This window comes from Antedon bifida, chromosome 6 (genome assembly GCF_963402885.1).
Source record: "Antedon bifida chromosome 6, ecAntBifi1.1, whole genome shotgun sequence".
Lineage (NCBI taxonomy): Eukaryota > Metazoa > Echinodermata > Crinoidea > Comatulida > Antedonidae > Antedon > Antedon bifida.
In genome coordinates this window covers 7,293,812-7,309,835 of record NC_136231.1, presented here as the reverse complement: position 1 = coordinate 7,309,835, position 16,024 = coordinate 7,293,812, and the positions used below count along the sequence as shown (strand labels likewise).

The following is a 16,024-nucleotide window of genomic DNA, read 5'->3' as shown; positions in this document are numbered from 1 at the left end:
GACCCTTGTATTGGTAGCCAAGCATCATAACCACCAAGCCAAAACATTTTTGGACAAAAATCGAAACGGCAACTGCCTGGTGAAATAAAATTTTAAAAAAAACACAATAAATACAGACTGGGGGAAAGTCTATGGTTCCGTTATGTGGTCTACTACTAAACGGTATACACCTCCCTCACAAAAAGTATAGGCCTACGTAAATGTATCCCTAATAATGTTGTTATACTCACTGTGTACGCGTTCACTTGGGAGATGTTCACGGATGCGTTTATCCATCAGATAAGACAAACATGATTTAAACCTAGACTCCTCGTCGTCTCGTCCTTCAACTGAAACAAAAAGAAAAGGCCTCCTGTAAATTACACGAACAAAAATCAACATCCGAGAAACTTACGTACGTATGAAACAGCTATGGATTTTTTTCGTCTCCACAATCTACTTAAAGTACAGTAAATTATGTATAAATTTCTGCTGTATTACAGGAATCGAATCGTGTTTTTAGCCAATTACCGTTACCGTTATCTAAATTTGCAAATTCCGTTATACATTGTTTCACATACGACACCTGTATCATAGACACTAAACTCCCATCTTTCATGACACAGGCACCATGTGATATACATGAGATGCTGTATTACGGACGTTTCAGATACAGTACAGTGAATTAGAATTAAGATGCCAGTTGAACAAAGAGTTAAGTTTAACATTTTAGTTCAAGTTTATAATTGCGTAAATGGGCAAGCACCGGTTTACATGTGTGACTTAATTAGTAGGTACAATTGTCAAAGAGCAGGTCTTAGGTCAGAACACGATCCGGCTAAACTCAATGTTCCTCGTGTTCACCGATCATCTGGTGAACATTCATTTTCAAAGCTAGGCCCAGACCTTTGGAATAACCTTTCAAGCACAATTCGTGACTCATCTTCAATTATAATTTTCAAAAAACTCTTGAAAACCCATCTTTTCCCGAAATAATTATGTTCACCAGATGATCGGTCATTGTAAAGCGCTTTGATCCTTGTAAAGGCGCTATATAAATTGAAATGTTAATGTTAATGTTAAAGATGACTTACATTTTCTACAACAGATACATAAACCTATAATGAAGTCAGCGATGAACCCACAGAACAGCATCAGAACGAGAAATACCCATGCCTATAAGTAGAACAACAATTATTAAAGTAGAAGTTATAGCATCTTCCCTAAATTTTCAATTAACATAATATTACCATACCGTATAATTTCATATTACAGTACCGGCATTTGTGAAAACAAGCTAACGAGAAAGTGCGAATATTCGGAAATTGAATCTCAAGATATAAATTGCTTTAAAATGGCCATGTTCTCCCGATAGTGATCGTTCACACTATCTTTAGTACAAACGTGTGGACAAGTGCTCTTAGTTCTTTCACACGTTGAAGATAAACCACATGTATCAAGGGTCGATAAAATCGTGTACTGTATTGAGGGTACCGATCGTATCGACTGAATTTGGTGTAGTAGGTCTACCGAAATTAATATCGTGTAGGCCTACTGCTTTGGGCCCGTACCAATATTATTACCGTTTAGGCCTACCGCATTGGGCCCGTACCGATATCATTATCGTGTAGGCCTACCGCATTGGGTGTACCGATATTATTATCGTGTACCGATCGTGCACGAATACATTGAGATTTGTTATCGTGTACTGAATTTTGTATAGCGATTTTTTTCGAATACGAATACTACATCGGATATCGCGTATCACATCGGTAATATGGATATCGTGCATTGGGGATACTACCGACACTACCGATGTTATCGCGTACTCTGCATTTGAGACCAATCATGTAGTACACTGAATTACGGACGCTAAATGCTACATATTTGTCATCATACTTACTGCGGGAGGTGAAGCTTGTGCACAGCTAATGGCTAATATAGCACATGATGCTTGCAACGTAAAGGTAAAATAGTAACGAGTTCGGATGCTTGGCTAAATTAATAAAGAATAATACATGTTACTACCATGGTATTGAGTACTAACACGATTCATCATCATTGTCATCAACATTTTCATTGTAAACGTCATTGATGCCTTCAACGACAATAACACTAGGTAGGCTATAATTATCTGAATTGTCATAAATATACCATGATCTTTATGATATCGATATGTGATTTCATTCGCCTTTGTCGTTGTTGCCGTCAATTTAGAAGAGTAATTGAGTATCCACCGCTAGTTGGACCAAAACATATATTTTAATTTATATAATGAATAGATATCTAGACCGCTAAATGAATACTTGTACTGTCTAATAATAGCACAATTCAGAGTTTACAATCAACTTCTTAATGTTATAGTAATGTTGCAGTATTCGATTTATTAATAGCATACTTACTTGTTCAGATGATGATATATACTCAGGCTCAATCATTTTAGGCCGACTAAACGCTACAATAACAGTCAGTGCCTAGAAGAACGAGAGGAATATTTAATTTATTGGTAGAAAGTTATACTGTCCCTAATCGGATTGTGTTAATTAAACAGTATCAACTAATTACCGGAAAATTCTGTTTCTTCTATTGTATGTGAATAATGTACAACTAAATTTCAACTAAGTTAGCCTATATACATTAGCCCTGACGAAGAAATTGTGCTTTTTTACACATAAGTACAGTATAATATGCAATTTGTCATTTTGATAGACACGTCACCGGAATGAATGGCTACATAGATGTACAACGCAAACCAAATGCCGATATAACTAACTAAACTTAACATTGACATTTCTTAATTTTGTTTGTATTACGCTCGTGATTAATGTTTGTAGTGGCAATCATATCAAAGAGTATTGAGAGACACAACCGGAAAGACAAGTAGACCTACATAATATTTATAAATCGGATAAAAGAGAGGACGCAAGGGGAGAAAAGTTTGATTCCTAAAGCAACGCAATGGGTGGTGATTTTGACCTCCCACGTAACGCAAGGACGGACGTAAGCGCAACGCAAGTGAGTAGACAAGACAAGCGACAGTTCGAATAATCCATCGTTTGATTGGTCAAATTACTTGCGTTGCGTTTACGTCCTTGCGTCATAGTGACCCACTGGCCCAGTCAATAATGTCACACACGATGGATCATCCAAATCGGCGCTTGCTATTGGTCAGCATACTTGTGTTGTACGTATGTAGGGCCTATGGAGAACTGAGCGTATATTGGGTTTCCCCTTCCCCACCCACAGCAAGCCGAACTCGAACCATTTTAAAGTGATACTGCATGCTATTCAATACAAATACCTATAATGTAGTCTATACACAATTCTCAGATATATAAACAATGATTGTTTCACATGATTCTGTTGTACTGTATTATCTTCACATTACTCACAGAAAGCGAATTATATCGATTTTTAACAAATATGTAAAGAATATTGTACTCACTTCAAGGATGATAATAAGTAGAAAACAACACCCTTGTAAGATGAGTGCCAAGGGTTCAAGTGGAAATTCACCAAGAAGTGTTGACTGAAAAGAAATCGTTTATCAACATCCGTAAAACACCTTTTAAATTGAAGGAGAACTTATATAGATTGATGAACTGTCAAGTTTTCGTGGCAAAATTAACACATCTATCATCGATCTTGAAGTTGCTGTTTTGGTCCTGCAGTTTGATTAATTAATTATCTATGTATTACCATATGTAATGAAGGTGGACTGTCTGTTGAACCCACAAATTTGGTTGTTTTTACATTTGTAGGCGTTTTCACATTTTGTGGGCGTTTTCACATTTTGTGGGTTCAATACTGTCCTGTTTCAGTGAAGAGACTTATCATTTAGGCCCTTGATAAACAGACAAAATATTATAAAATACTGAATATTAGGCCTACAAATACTATTATATAAGATATAACAATCTTGGTATTTTTACAGTCATTTCATAATTGGATAGTTACGTACAGGTTCTGTGATGTGCTAATTAGTCCCATTAGCATCCCCATTAATTCGATGGAATTTAACACCAAATGAGATGCACTGATAAACAGACAACTGCTTAACTACGGGGTTTGTCATACACATCCTTCAATTCAGCAAGCAAATGACCAATTATACAATGTATAAACTATATCTCGTGCTTATAAACCAAGTCTCATTTGAGGCTAGGGAATGAAGAAACAGTCGTAAGCTTGGATTAGAAGCCAAGCACGTAACCATCAAGCCACAGATCCACTATTAAAACAAGGTTAAATACTTACAAAGAAAGGTATAAGGCTCACAACAAGAAGTAGAATCTGAAAATAATAGATACAAAATAAGATGATAAAACATGATTTACTTTAATGTACCATACATTCGATTATTCGAAAAACCTTGGAATTTCTCACCTGCTACTTTTTAAAGTCTATTTTTTCTACCTCAAACATTCACGGCAATTAAATTAGGGAGTATCGTACATCGTTTTAAAAGTAGGGAATGTGCTTTTAGGAGCTCTTGACACTAGTGGTAGGGTGGCCAGTTCCTTTTCACACTTTTCACACAGCCCCTGTTTTTTAACCATGTACTCATTTACAGATGAGTGCACTGGAAGTTGCGACAGAAAGATGGTATTGGGGGAGAAAAAAAGAGGATAAAAAAAGAGATAGACCTCGCCACTGATATCTACGTTATTGTTGCCCTTTCTGCATATGCCTTTCGTTTATGATTAGCAAATAATTTATAACCATCAAAACACTTATGATATTTGTGTTCAGGTAACTTAAGGGCACGTTAATTAAAGTTAATGAAGGATTTGTTGAACGTAAAAAAATGACTCGTAAATTTAACAATTTATTTGATATTGTTTACAATAAGTAATTGTGAAATGGTTCACTAATCAACGACAGTATATATTACATAGTAAATTATACTTGTTAACACATGTAAACATAACCCCTGTTATAGGGATGTTCTAAAGTAGGATTGCTAATTTGGGGAACTATTTTTGTTTGAAAGGATCTATGCCTTAACCACGTCCATTCGTCATAGTACATTAAACAATAATTTAATTGAAGAGTTATTGTAAATTATTTGATTTGGATTGTGCAATATTATTATATAGGCATAGAGACAATATACTTACAACATTTAGTACAATCGCAGTATCTCCAATATTCCTCATTGTACTAAATATACTGAAAAAGGTAGAAATCGAAAATAATAATCAGCATTAATGTTATCACAGGTTAAAACACATTGAAGGGACACCTTCGGGAACCAATAAAGTATCCTCTTAATAGGGGTATCTTCATCCTCCTCTTTTTAGTCGCGTGGACGCGACTCTATAGTTCACTATGTCGGTCGGTCTGTCGGTCTGTCTGTCGGTCCGGTATCACTATGCGTTTTAGCACGCGACTTATGGCTGTTTATTTGATGGCCAATAAAGTATGGCATGCCTTTACTAGGCTGTTGGAGGATGGGTGGGTGTGGTGTTGGAGGATGGGTGGGTGTGGTGTTGGAGAATGGGTGGGTGTGGTGTTGGAGGATGGGTGGGTGTGGTGTTGGAGGATGGGTGGGTGTGGTGTTGGAGGATGGGTGGGTGTGGTGTTGGAGGATGGGTGGGTGTGGTGTTGGAGGATGGGTGGGTGTGGTGTTGGAGGATGGGTGGGTGTGGTGTTGGAGGATGGATGGGTGTGGTTTTGGAGGATGGGTGGGTGTGGTGTTGGAGGATGGGTGGGTGTGGTGTTGGAGGATGGGTGGGTGTGGTGTTGGAGGATGGGTGGGTGTGGTGTTGGAAAATGGGTGGGTGTGGTGTTGGAGAAGGAGTGGGTGTGGTGTTGGAAGATGGATGGGAGTGGTTTTGAAGAAGGGATGGGTGTGGTGTTGGAGGATGGATGGGTGTGGTGTTGGAGGATGGATGGGTGTGGTTTTGAAGAAGGGATGGGTGTGGTGAAGGAGAAAAAAATGGGTGTGGTGTTGGAGCAGAAATGGGTGTGGTGTTGGAGAAGGGGTGCGTGTGGTGTTGGAGAAGGAGTGGGTGTGGTGTTGGAGGATGGGTGAGTGTGGTGTTGGAGGATGGGTGGGTGTGGCGTTTGAGAGGGGTGGGTGTGGTGTTGGAGAAGGAGTGGGTGTGGTGTTGGAGAATGGGTGGGTGTGGTATTGGAGAAGGGGAGGATGTGGTATTGGAGAAGTGGTGGGTGTGGAGTTGGAGAATAGATGGGTGTGGTGTTGGAGAATGGGTGGGTGTGGTGTTAGAGAATTGGTGGGTGTGGAGTTGTAGAATGGATGGGTGTGGTGTTGGAGAATGGGTGGGTGTGGTGTTAGAGAATTGGTGGGTGTGGTGTTGTAGAATGGATGGGTGTGGAGTTGTAGAATGGATGGGTGTGGTGTTGGAGAATGGGTGGGTATGTTGTTGATGGTCAACTTACATTGCGTGTTCCTCCCATATCTTCACAACTATCATGAACGTTATCATATAGATAATGAAGTTGTACACGTCATCATTGAAGCTTTGCCATACTTTCTAATATAGTAATTAAAAAGAGTAGGTAGCATAAATCGACAACATAACAATGCAGTATTATCTTTTTGATTAGAATCCCGACAAGAAACGATCCACACAAAAAATAAAGAAAAAAAAATAAAGAAAACCATTGAAATGAGTGGACGCGTCGAATAAAACACTTTTTTATTTGGCGCCATGTAATCTCTAACTATATTGAAATGAAGATTATTACTAATATGAAATAAAAAGTGCAATTGTAATATTCGATATAGGCCTATCCCAATAATATCAACGGAATCTGTCGGCATTATAACAAATTATATAAATGTAAATCGTTATACAGTAATTTAAGAAACACAGGGCCTTGTTGTCTCCATGGAAACCATTATAGAAACAGAAATATGCAAATTAGTTGTGCTAACAAATAAAGGTATATGTTCTTACCACGTTTGGGTCATAGTCATCTACAGATGCAGACAACGGTACAATCTAAAAAAAAGAGATACACAATTAAATTCGTACGCTAGCTAGGTTCATAAAACGGGTCTAGGGCCGATCGCAACATCGCCTTTTGCCACCCGGTCATTGCCACTTATATAAAAGGTGCACTTTTGTCAACCTTAGGCAGCAGTTGCCACTTTTCTTCTTTTTCATTTTACCACCTATGTCTTAATAATTAATAAACCCAACATATTTTTTTTAATGTGTGTCAATTAAAGTTTATGTTGAAAACAAAAATGAGGCAGGGTATGAGGGGTATGGAGGATATTGAAACTTTGCCGGGAGTCCGTGACTTGCCGGGAGTCCGTGACTTGCCGGGAGTCCGTGACGAACCGGGGAACTTCGTCAAAGACGCATAGCGTCCCTGAAACCAGGCTTTTTTTAGGCCTAAAACTTTGTTTTAATTCAATTACTAAACTTTATTTACGGAAGCCTATATCAAGTCTTGTCGTGCGCTTGCTACAAATATACAAATACATTTTTCAGTAAATCAGTTTATTTATAAATTATATATACCGATGGACGAAATACGGGTTACATTTTAGACATTTGTTTTCCAATTAAGTTTGTTACAGTAGTTTGTTACAATCAATTTAGACAGGCGCAAAATCGCTTCACGAGAAAACGGAAATATAGTAGGCCTTACAAATAATTTGAGCGAAAAAGCGATTTATAGGGTATGACGCTGAGTAAACTGTAAACATTTAATAATTCGACGTAGGATCAAGTTTAAATTATACAGTACAAAGATTAATCACATTATCCCGCGACCTTCGGCTTGGATATGAAGCGGTTGATACTTAAGGATTAACCTATTAACATTAATGTGTAATTATTGTAATGTAATTAATACTTATGTTTTTAATTGTAATTCACTAAAGTCGAAAATAAACACCAAGACAGTCGGCTCACTATGATCTGACAAGGTAAACTAACTTGTTTTGATAGCTGAGTGTCAATAGACAATGATAAATATACAATGTTAATGGTTGCTAAGCTGTTATAGCCCCAGAGCAAAATCAAATATTTTAATGCATTTTGATCAACCAATCAAATGAGATCAACTTTAATTAAAATGTAACACAATATAACCTCCATTAGGAAAGCTTCAGATTTCCTGATATAATAGACAAACATTATTATTTTGGTAAAACGAAATAGGGCATTAAAACGTTATGTCATTTAGTGAAATCAGTTTCATAATAAGAGAGTCATTTGAGACGAAGGCAATTACATGCAGTATACATTATATTTACTTTAAAAAATCACAAATAAACTCATTTAATCAATGAGTAAAACTAAGGTAAGCTCTGGACATTGAATAAAGATTGGAACTCATGGTCTGGCTGGCCGAACTGAACCGAGCTTGCCAGATTGCTGGCCGAATTGATCTGAGCTTGCCAGATTTCTGGACGAATTGATCCGAGCTTGCCAGATTTCTGACCGAATTGATCCGAGCAAGGAGAAATTAGTTAATTCTCAATGATCCGAGCTTGCAAGAACGTTGGCCGAATTGATCCGAGCTTGCCAGATTTCTGGCCGAATTGATCCGAGCAAGGAGAAATACGTTAATTCTCCATGATCCGAGCTTGCAAGAACGTTGGCCGAATTGATCCGAGCTTAACATACTTCTGGCCGAATTTACATTATTAAATAAATTTAAATTATTAGATAAATTTAAAGAGGATTGGTGGTGGGGTAGTGCTATGGTTTGATTAATTTTATGTTATTGATTATCTTGCTTCTTCGCAATTTTACCTACTTGTGTTAATTTTTCTTTTCATTTGTATTGTTATTTTGAAGGATGCACCTTTGTATTTGAAGTGTGCCACCGATGTAAAGGTGTAAATCCAAATAAATATGAGGTTAGGCTCACTAGTGATCGAGGTTAGGCTCACTAGTGATCGAGGTTAGGCTCACTAGTGATCGAGGTTAGGCTCACTAGTGATCGAGGTTAGGCTCACTAGTGATCGAGGTTTATATTACCTACTTCGTTTAAACATTATATCATTTGACCAAACGACTTTCCCACGTTGAAAGCATTTACTTGTGGAACAGGTAAATGCATATCGATCAGAACTGTTTAACATTTAGATTTAATATATATTTAATATATTACATTTTAGATAAGGTATCAAATATTGCACACAGATAAGCGGCCGATCCGATAATTCTTTCTAGGTCAAGAAAGTGACCGTGTTCTATTGATAACATTATGATAGTGTTTAATTAAATAATAATGAAAGATGTCATGATAAATAAATAAATAATTAATACAATAATACTGTATTTGTCCATAGTTATGAGACAAGTATACAGACTTCATTCACATTTATCCATGTGACGTATACTCTAGTACAAAAGATTACAATACGATCATACCTAGTCGCTTTAGGCCATGATCAATACAATTATTAGGTTTAATTAACGTTGGTTTTTCATTTTTATTCTTATGATTTGGAAAACACTATTCGAGAAAAAACAGTCTGCATGATAGAAACGACGATATGAAAAATTCGAAAGAAATTTGAAAAAAAATAACATAATTACAATAAATCGAGGTAGCGTTTCTTTTTAGGCTATACCGGTTATAACTCATAGGCCTATATGTATTTTTTATACCTTTTGTATGTATTTGCTATGCATTTTATTTGCGAAATAAAGTTTTTATATTATTAATGTGTAATACTGCCTTTATTAGTATTTTGAAAACAATTTTTAAAACCATCCGGCCTTAACCAGTACATTACGTTAAGCCGGTCTGGGCGCATTACATATCCTCGTTGGAACACTGAACGCCTACGTAGATCCTTTCTCCCATCTGCTATGAGGCATTTTAATTTAAGGTGGAAACGATAACTGCAACAAGTATTTTAAATCTGTATTTTTTAAACCTGCCATGAGGCATTTTAATTTAAGGTGGAAATGATAACTGCAATAATTATTTTAAATCTGTATTTTTTAAATCTGTATTTTTAACTCAATTTGTACTTTTTGTGTCCTCTTTTAACTTTTTTATAACATCTTGTTCTCTGTTTATTTGATTTTATTCTTTTTTACTGTTTGTGCGACAATGTTTTTAGACAATTTTAATGTGTGTACTTTCAGCCAAAGTTTCAAGCCATTTATGAGTTTGACAATAAAGTTTATTGAATTGAATTGAATTGAATTAATAAAAGTGCGTCCTCTGCATATAAACAGCATATACCTATTGATGTTGTCTTGTTACGTGCATCTTATAATATAAATTATGTACATATTTATTAGCGACTCAATGTGTTACAAAAACATTTGTATTCTTTATGTTTATGCAAACAAATGTTTAAAATAGGTCTAATGTTTTCATAGACGCTACAACACAAAGGTAATACCTCAATCCATCAATATTAATAGGATACTGGGGTATGACCGTGTCTCCAGGGCAGGCGGTTGCAAGGCAGTGGGCCAAATGAGTGGTTCCGGGGGTCTGAAGGCTCCAGAAGCATTACATCGTAATATCAGGAAATAAATATAATTTTATGTTATTGAAGAATAGTGAATCATCGTTAGGGTCACTTTCATCACATCGAATACCGGTATTGTATAAACCAATTGTAAATCGTTTAAAAGGTATATTCTTATTATACAAATGAGAAGGCTAGTGGTTATAACTCCTGTAAAACATACTGTGAACCAATTGAAGGAATTGTAACTTAAGTGACCAACCACTTTATTCTCCGTCATTTCATTTGGATAAGGAGTCAACAACAGATGATAATATCAACATGTTAATTTTCCTCGGAAATCATAAAAGACAAATATGTCAAATATTACGAGTAAATAATGGATTGGACTATTAACGTGCGAAATATAATCAAAGAAAATGGTATTAGTCAGATACAGGTAAGGTGATCACATCTCATACAATAAACATAACCGTTCTCGACTTTTTATCTACTAAACCAATGCTCTACGTATAAACGGCTACCGCTGGTCTATATTTTAGTAGTGACATTGACGCGTGGTGGTTGATATATGCTTGTTTATATACCAATCGAATCTCGGAGCTTTCACAGTGCCTGCCTTGTCTTGCGGGTGGGTAGGCCTGTACGCTTGATTCCCATCAGAGGACGCACTGCGTCGTTATGTTGAGTATCGGCAGGCAGTTCCCTTCGTTGCGGCATGATTTAGATGTAATCTTCGATAGACATAGCGTGCGGATGTAAATATTTATATTAATATAATGAATATAAATATAAACTGGTACGAGAGAAAAATTAACACAACAATAATACAATGGTAACTGGTCATATTGAGGACAGCAGGACTACACGCGTTAACGATAAACGATCGGACGGCTGATGTAAAATATAGGAGAAGTGATAAAGACCAGGTTGCAGGCAAACCGTTTCAAAATGTATCATGTAGTTTTCCCTATGTTAAACAATATTGTGTCACACGACACAAAAAGGTGAGTTTGGGGAGATTAGTGTCTAAAGTCCCTATTCTTTCACAAGTGTGTTTAAACATTATTTCTCCATGGTTTAAACAAAGAGGCATTTAAAAAATGGAAAATAAACGTCGTGGCAATATTTTGTTATCAGATTAATAAGTAATAACTTATATAAAATATTATTAAATAAAAAACGTAACATTTTAAAATTTACATTTTTATCTATTTTTTATTCAACTTTATATTTCTATTTTTGCGCTATATTAAAAATCATCTTCCATATCCCCAACATGTATTGTTTTCTGGGGATTCACCATATCAGGTTGTACAAACTATTTAAATATTAGAAATTACTGTTGTTTTTTCTTTAATTTGTGTACATTTAGGTCTAACCAAATGCGTTATTTAAACTCATGCCTAGTAGTAGCCGAGCTTTATATTGAGCACGTCATAATGTTGTTTAATGTAATGAGTAATATTTATACAGGCCATACGATAATGTTTGTCCAGACTCCTATATTCGCTTGTTCGATCCTACTGTCAAGGTCCTTGATGTTTTATGTATGATGGTTAACATTCGCGCCCGATAATCTGTATCATGTGACATCATCTGTCCAGTATTAGGAACATTTCTTAATACAGTGTCACACATCAGAGGTCACACTAGGACGCAACGCAAAGGCGCCAAGCGCAACGCAAGCAAGTTTACAAATGACTGTCGCTTTTTATTGGTCATTGCGTTGCGTAATGCGTTTACGTCTTTGCGTTGCGTTCTCTGTGGGAACCAAGCTTTGGGCCTATGGCCTATGAAATAGTGGTCACATATGATACACATGTGACCAAATTTGCCTATGATTGGACAAATTATAGATACAGCAGCAACGAGATCGACTAACATGTTAGCCTGCCTTTATTACAAATTGGTAACAAAGCCTAGACATTATTACAAACGTTTGATAACTGCTAATTGTATCAAATGTATTCATTTTATTTTATTTAATCTAAACCAACAGTGATAAAAACCGCCACTAACAGGTTTGATAAACCACCATAAAACATAAATATTATATCTAATGTAGAAACATGCAAAACAATAAACCAAAAATAAATCAAACATTAGCATGACATAGACAAATTGATTATGCATTCATTTGTGAACAATGAACTGCATTTTAAAAGAAACAAGCTAATTACAGAACATATCAATGTTATTGCAGTTTAAATTATTAAATGTACAGTAGGCCTATACGGTAAAAATAAATGTAAAAACATTCGCATCCTGGTACATTCAACAAGGCTACATGCGCGTGCGACCTGGTACGTTATAGGTCGTGTTTCCGCAGCCAATTAACCGATAATTAATCGATAAAAATTAACCGATAATTTAACAGATAAACTGCCTGTGGAAACGGGGTTTAACCGATCCTACTCGATAAAAATTAACTGATGATTATCTCATTCAAATCAGATAATTGTCGGATAAATGCGATAATTGTTAACCTTTGACCTGAAGGACAAATTGTTGCGATGTGATTGGGTTGTTTGGTAATTACTGATCATGGGCACATTATTGGTTAAAAAATTAACCGATAATTTTTGTTTTGGCTGCGGAAACACCGCCTAAGTTAAACAAGGCCATATACATGCGAAAATTTGAGTTAGTGTTTACCGACCGACCAACCGACCGACCAACCGACCGAGCGAGCTGTAGAGTCGCGACTAATAACGAAACGACATCAACGACAATAATAATCAGAATTCAAGACATGGTATGAAACGGACATCCTTCGGCGCATAGACTTAGATTAAATAAATAAATAAAGAATCTAGGACAATTATAAGACAAAACCGTAAAATCTTTCGTTGTACCGCGTCGATGCAATCGGCCTGACCATGGAGGAATTATTTAAATAAATCATTTCTCCATATAATATTTTAATATGGCCTTCAACCTGATTTGTATTTTGAGTTAATTAGTTGTATTAATATATAGATAACTAATATAGTGGTACCAGGGAAGAGTTAAGTTACTCCCCTGGTAACATTCATTTGGTATTCGTTAAAGGAAAACGTTTTTAAAAGAAAAAAAATCAAATCGATATTATATTTTGGGGTCACGCCCGCTAGTGACCCATTGAAACATCATGTATGTAAAAATGGATACAGATGGAAATGTTTGTCTTATATATTTCAAATGATATGTCTGAAGTATAATTATACATTTATTTGGAATGTACTGGTAGGAAAAACTGTAAAATAGCATAACCTATTGCCCTCCGTGCAATCATACATAAGGGCACTTTGGTTTAAAAAAAAAACCCGATTAGCCTTTGTCCAGAGTAATTTCCATCTATTATTCAAATTTAAACTAGGCCTACTGTATTGCCATTTGGTGCAATCATAAGGGCCCTTTCGGTTGAAAAGACCATCGGTCTCATAAACGGGGTTTTACCTCCAAAATGGAATATGATATACACTGAGATGGGAGGCTGGATGCAGGATGCATATGGTAACCACAATTAACAAAAGAAAAAAGAACTTATTTTAATAATAACACAATAGATCAAAACAAAGTAAAGTAAGATCATACCATTTAGTTTAAGAAAACAAATTGTTGTTCGAGACTGAAATTATCTACTATGGCACAAAACATATCTCAAAATTGTAAAATTTTGACAATAAAGTAGACTTGTATCTTGTAATTCTGTTACATGCATATTCATAATTTTTAATTTGATATTTAACTTCAAGAGAGAGAGAGAGGGAGGGATAACTTCCAAATCAATTTACATCATGTATAATACGTATATCTATTTTCTTTTGTAAACACATTTTGTAAATACAGATAGTAAGTGAATAGTTTATTTACAACTTTATTTAATAATGTTTTAATGTTTTTTGTATTTCAGGAAAATATTTTTTTTTGCAATTCGTTTGTTAAATCGTATCCATACTGGTTGGACAACAGTACATAATAGTAACATGTTGCTCATCATTCTCAATACTTATACCACAATTGTCACATATAAAACTCCTTGCAAGTTTCCAGATTTGTAATCGTTTATTACAAGGTAGAATTCGATGCAACAACTTATAATTAAACTGGGCAATTTTTGTGTTATATTTCATACAACTCACACGGTTATTCCAAACTTCATCCCAGTTTATATCATTGACATTTATCTCCAAACCCCATTTCATTTCTTATACTGGAGAAATACGTTTGCTAATGATCAAATGATTATAATAGAAAATTGCTTTAACAAGAAATCACTATTGCTTCTATTATTGGGGCCATAAGAATATGTACAATATTTTGTCTCTTTTAGGAAATAGGTGTTTTAGTTCTATTATACTTGCATTACATATCAGCTTAGATATTGCTAAAGGTTTTTTTTACAATTATCTTTTCCAAAAAATATAAAAATCTTCTTTCCCAGAAATGTAAATTGTTTTCTAAATGGGTAATCTTTTCAACACAGTTCTTTTTTACACACGATTTTTTCATCGTATCCTACATATTCCGAGAAATTTAATTTAATAATAAAATGTCTATTGTCCAGGTGATATTCAAAAGTTTAGAAATTGTATTTTTATTCGAACCTATCCACATGCATTTGGTTTAACCTTAAACCAGATTGAAGCATCACAAAATGCTTCAATTTCATCAAAGAATCAGTGGTAATTTTTTTAAGGGTTGGTTATTAGTTGCCCCAAGAGGGATACTTTACTGGGGGGAGATGGGGGTGGAGGGGGGATGGGGGTGGATGGGTGGAAGGTAATGAATAATCTATTCATTTTGTTATACTGCACTCACTGAGTCTAGTTTCAGTTTCAATTTATTTTTTGCAATCAGTCTCTCTCTCATCTTGGTTTTACACGCCCTACGTTTCTCTGAAATCATTACGGTAAATTGATACATGCAATTATTTAAAACGAATAAATCTGTTCATGCTTAAATCATAGGACTAAATTAACCTATTTAATTAGGTATAATATTATCAATATTATTATAATTAGTAACATCTAATTAAACCATCCTCATTACTATATTACTGTATGCATTATGAATTGGCATGTCTTAACAGCAAGATTTAACCCGGGGCGTATACAAATCTGTCAGGTATAGAGACAGTAACGTGCGTTATATTGTTTAATAACAAACAACGTAGATTGACCTGTTGCGTATATACTATAGGATAAATAAGACTTGTGTTTACGTTATCAGTTCCTCTCATTTTAAAACCTGTCCTTTCTCAAACATATAAACTGTGTTAAATACATATATTTAATTATTAATAAGGACTGTTTACACGCGATATGAATTATCTTTAGAACTCAGTCACTGTGAACTTTGGTTAAATAATTATACTATTAAATATGAATGACAGATCAACGAAGCGTGCTTCACCGCAATCTTAATTATTGATATATTATATTATATGCCTATTATAATATCAGTTAAAACATTAGGTGTTGATTGACTAGACTTTTTCATGCAGTACACAATTTTTCATGTGTAGAGTACCGTATGTTAAACCCATATCAATCCTTATACAAATTAGTATACTCATTAGTACTCTGTATCAATATGGGTGGTAGCTAAAAGCATAGTTCATGTAGGCCTGTT

At 35.3% G+C, this 16,024-nt stretch overlaps 1 protein-coding gene across 1 annotated transcript in view; it reads right to left on the bottom strand.

The window, feature by feature from the left end:
* The window catches only part of LOC144845578 (endosomal/lysosomal proton channel TMEM175-like), a 34,304-nt gene that overhangs the window by 16,272 nt on the left and 2,008 nt on the right, over window positions 1-16,024 (bottom strand). Inside the window, exons 2-10 of the mRNA XM_078703007.1 lie at window positions 6,906-6,950; window positions 6,385-6,479; window positions 5,100-5,151; window positions 4,237-4,272; window positions 3,425-3,508; window positions 2,382-2,453; window positions 1,883-1,975; window positions 1,074-1,155; window positions 231-329 (exon numbers count right to left, since the gene is read on the bottom strand). Of these exons, the coding sequence (XP_078559133.1) occupies window positions 231-329; window positions 1,074-1,155; window positions 1,883-1,975; window positions 2,382-2,453; window positions 3,425-3,508; window positions 4,237-4,272; window positions 5,100-5,151; window positions 6,385-6,479; window positions 6,906-6,950 (658 nt within the window). The remainder of the gene's footprint in view (window positions 1-230; window positions 330-1,073; window positions 1,156-1,882; window positions 1,976-2,381; window positions 2,454-3,424; window positions 3,509-4,236; window positions 4,273-5,099; window positions 5,152-6,384; window positions 6,480-6,905; window positions 6,951-16,024) is intronic.